A 4,179-nucleotide genomic window follows, 5' to 3' on the forward strand; every position below is an offset into this window, starting at 1 on the left:
ATTACAGGACCTGTTTTGACCTCATGCAAACATGGTACAGACCTGGTTTGACCTCATGCAAACATGGTTACAGACCTGGTTTTGACCTCATGAAACATGGTTACAGACCTTGGTTTTGACCTCATGTAAATACATGACGTTACAGACCTGGTTTTGACCTCATGTAAACATGGTTAAGACCTGGTTTTGACCTCATGTAAACATGGTTACAGACCTGGTTGACCTCATGTAAACATGGTTACAGACCTTGGTTTTGACCTCATGTAAACATGGTTACAGACCTGGTTTTGACCTCATGTAACATGGTTACAGACCTGGTTTACCTCAGTGCAAACATGTGTTACAGACCTGGTTTTGACCTCATGCAAACATGGTTACAGACCTGGTTTTGACCTCATGCAAACAATGGTTACAGACCTGGTTTTGACCTCATGTTAAACATGGTTACAGACCTGGTTTTGCACTCATGCAAACATGGTACAGACTGGTTTTGAACCTCATGTAAATGGTTACAGACCTGTTTTGAACCTCATGTAAACATGGTAAGACTGGTTTTGACCTCATGTAAACATGGTTACAGACCATGTTTGACCTCATGTAACTGGTTACAGACCTGGTTTGACCTCATGTAAACATGGTTACAGACCTGGTTTTGACCTTCATGTAAACATGTTTTTACAGACCTGGTTTGACCTCATGCAAACATGGTTACAGACCTGTTTTGACCTCATGCAAACGATGTGTCATACAGACCTGGTTTGACCTCATGAACATGGTTACAGACCTGGTTTTGACTCATGCAAACATGGTTACAGACTGGTTTTGACCTCATGCAAACATGGTTACAGACCATGGTTTGTGACCTCATGTAAACATGGTACAGACCTGGTTTTGACCTCATGTAAACATGGTTACAGACTTTGACTCATTACATAGCGTTTTTGACCTCATGTAACATGGTTACAGAACCTGGTGTTTGACCTCATGTAAACATGGGTACATAACCTGGTTTACCTCAGTCTGTAGAACATGCTACAACCTGTTTTGACCTCATGTAAACATGGTTACAGACCTGGCATTTTGACCCTGATGCAAACAATGGTTACAGACCTGGTTGGGTGACCTCATGTAACATGGTGTACAGACCTGTTTGACTCATGAAACATGGTTACAGACCTGGTGGTTGTTACCCATGAAACATGTTACAGAACCTGTTTTACCATCAAAACATGTATCCTCCCCCTACCCCACACATCCCCTCCCAGCACCAGGCCTGTTTAATGAGTAGACCCTGTCCTGTACCTCAGGCTGACAGACAGACAGTGAGGACCTGGTCCTCTCTGTTTGGTGTAAAGTCATAGTCCATAACAGGAGACTCCCGTCCTGCTGCCTCCCTGTTGGCCTGCCTGTTCTGCCTGGGCTGCTGGGTAAATAAGCAACCATCTGGGAGAGCTGAAATTAATTACAGCACGTGTTTCCCTACGGGCCACAGCCCACTTCCTGTGCGTGTGCGGCACGTGTCTTCAATGACCTGCTGTGTGACTGTTGAAGTAGTTGGAAGTTAAGGGCTAGAGTTGATGGCTAGTTTTTGATAGGGTTGTATGACATTACATAATGAAGGCCTCACTTTGATCCCTGGTAGAACTGTCTGTCTTTTGTCCTGCAGCTCATCTCTTCTTCTCTTTCTCTCTCTTCTCTGTCTGTCTTTTGTCCTGCTGCTCATCTCTTCTTCTCTCTCTCTCTTCTCTGTCTGTCTTTTGTCCTGCAGCTCATCTCTTCTTCTCTCTCTCTCTCTCTTCTCTGTCTGTCTTTTGTCCTGCAGCTCATCTCTTCTTCTCTCTCTTCTCTGTCTGTGTTTTGTCCCGGGACTCATCCTTCGGCCTCCTCTCTGTCCACAGCTCCCTGTCAGCCCTGCAGTGATGCTGAGGTGCTGTTAGCGGTCTGCACCAGCGACTTTGGTAAGAACTATTTACAAACCCTTTATGCATCCTTTTATGTATACTCATTAAAGGTACAGTAGGTCAAAATGACTCTGCCGTTTCCTGGATGCTAACTGATCTACTGCTTATTACACTTGCTTTCAATGAGAATGACAGATCTATAACTCATATTTCTATGTGCATTTGGTTGGCTCGCACACAAACTGGACCTTTAAATGTTACTCTTGTTGTTATGGCACAGTTTGTATTGTACTATAGTATTTGTTATACTGTATCAGTATACTGTACTGTAGTATTTGTTATGCTGTATCAGTATACTGTACTGTAGTATTTGTTATACTGTATCAGTATACTGTAGTATTTGTTATGCTGTATCAGTATACTGTACTGTAGTATTTGTTATGCTGTATCAGTATACTGTAGTATTTGTTATGCTGTATCAGTATACTGTACTGTAGTATTTGTTATGCTGTATCAGTATACTGTGCTGTAGTATTTTTTATACTGTATCAGTATACTGTAGTATTTGTTATGCTGTATCAGTATCCTGTACTGTAGTATTTGTTATGTTGAATCAGTATACTGTACTGTAGTACTCTAACATATATTAACACTCTCCTCTCCTCCTCTCTGCAGTGGGGAGGGGCACCATCCAGGGGGTGGAGCAGGAGGCGGAGCAGTTGTCGGTCACCGTGGCGATAAGCCGCCTGTACAGACAGAAGACTCAGGTGTTTGTGTCAGGGGGAGTGAGAGTGAGGAGGTGGACAGGCAGGGTGAGGATGCCCGGGCAGTGTGGGGTGAGGCCCGGCCCGGGGACATTTAAGTGGGTGAAGTTCCTTTCCTACTGAGCGACATAAGCAGCGTTCAGCGTGAATGAAGTCTCCGCTAACATTTTACATTTAAGTCATTTAGCAGACGCTCTTATCCAGAGCGACTTACAAATTGGAAAGTTCATACAATTTCATCCTGGTCCCCCGTGGGGAATGAACCAACCCCTGGCGTTGCAAGCGCCTTGCTCTACCAACTGAGCCCACGGGACACTAACTGAGCCACACGGGACCGCTAACTCGGGAACATTGGGTTTCAATTTGAATTCACAACTGCAACGCTGACTTGCAGCGAAACAGATTGAATCCAGCCCCTAATGTGATCAGGGTCTACTAGCGTTTACTGGTTTACCTCTACTCTGTCAACACACTGACCTTCATTGTGAGTAGACATGTAAACTCTGCACCGCCCTGCAAGGTGAGGAGACTAAACATTCCTAACAGGAACAATGAAAGTCTTCAATAGGAAATGGCCATGAACACTGAAGTCTGTCTGTGGACTCTTAGGTTGGTTTTGTCCTTGGTGATTTGGTTTGTTTAAATATATATATTCACTTCACACACACACTGCATCACAAAAAACCTGCGCACACACACACACCAAAACACACGCGATGTTCCAAGGAATAAACTTTTAATAACAAAAAGGGGTTAATAATTCAACAGCCTGAGGACATAATAACGACTGTAAATTGCACTTCTACATTTTTCATAAAACAAATAAATCACAAATAAAAAGCAGGCTTTTAATGTTACATTTCTTTCATAAGAAACATCTTCAAACTGTACATGAAGCTTTTCACAAAGCAGTTGGATCCTCCGTTTCAGAAATGTTCATGGTTCACATTTTAAACACATCAGTTCCAGAGAAGGTCTGCTACATTACAAACCTCACATCACCTGACAGTTGATGTACGTCTCAGAGAATGGAAGTCTGAGAACATTCCAATGGAACGTCAATGGAACAGGTTTAGAACATTCTAGACAGTCTTAGAACATTCCGGAACAGGCTATGACATTCCGGAACAACAACACAATGTTGGCTTTGAGAAATTAGTCCAACAGTTGCAATGCTGCTTGGCAACATTCAGGAGCTCCAGGGCAGGAAACAGTAGGATCAGAAGGTGTCTGTTGTCTGGGCCAGTCTGTCTGTCCATCTGTGTGTGTCTGTCTGCACCCCTCTCAGTTAGTATCCACATTCGGCCAGACCTGAGTCTGCTGTCCATTCAGGAAGAGGCCTGTTGTTGTGGGTGTGGCAGGAGCTCCCTGACCTCAGTCTGAGTCCACCTGACAGGGGTTAGTCCCACTCTGCTCTGCCTCCTGGTACAGTCTGAGGAAGTCCTTGTATCTCGGGGCACACCCCATCCAGGCCTCCCCGAACCGTACGCTCCCGTGAACAGGAAGTCTCCCTT

The 4,179-nt window shown here is 44.3% G+C and overlaps 1 protein-coding gene across 1 annotated transcript in view; it reads left to right on the forward strand.

Annotated features, from left to right (window-relative positions):
- The window catches only part of LOC112079457 (meteorin-like protein), a 7,252-nt gene that overhangs the window by 432 nt on the left and 2,641 nt on the right, over nucleotides 1–4,179 (forward strand). The window contains exon 2 of the mRNA XM_024145405.2: nucleotides 1,643–1,958. Within this exon, the coding sequence (XP_024001173.2) occupies nucleotides 1,643–1,958 (316 nt within the window). The remainder of the gene's footprint in view (nucleotides 1–1,642; nucleotides 1,959–4,179) is intronic.

This window comes from Salvelinus sp. IW2-2015, unplaced genomic scaffold, assembly GCF_002910315.2.
Source record: "Salvelinus sp. IW2-2015 unplaced genomic scaffold, ASM291031v2 Un_scaffold8070, whole genome shotgun sequence".
NCBI lineage: Eukaryota > Metazoa > Chordata > Actinopteri > Salmoniformes > Salmonidae > Salvelinus > Salvelinus sp. IW2-2015.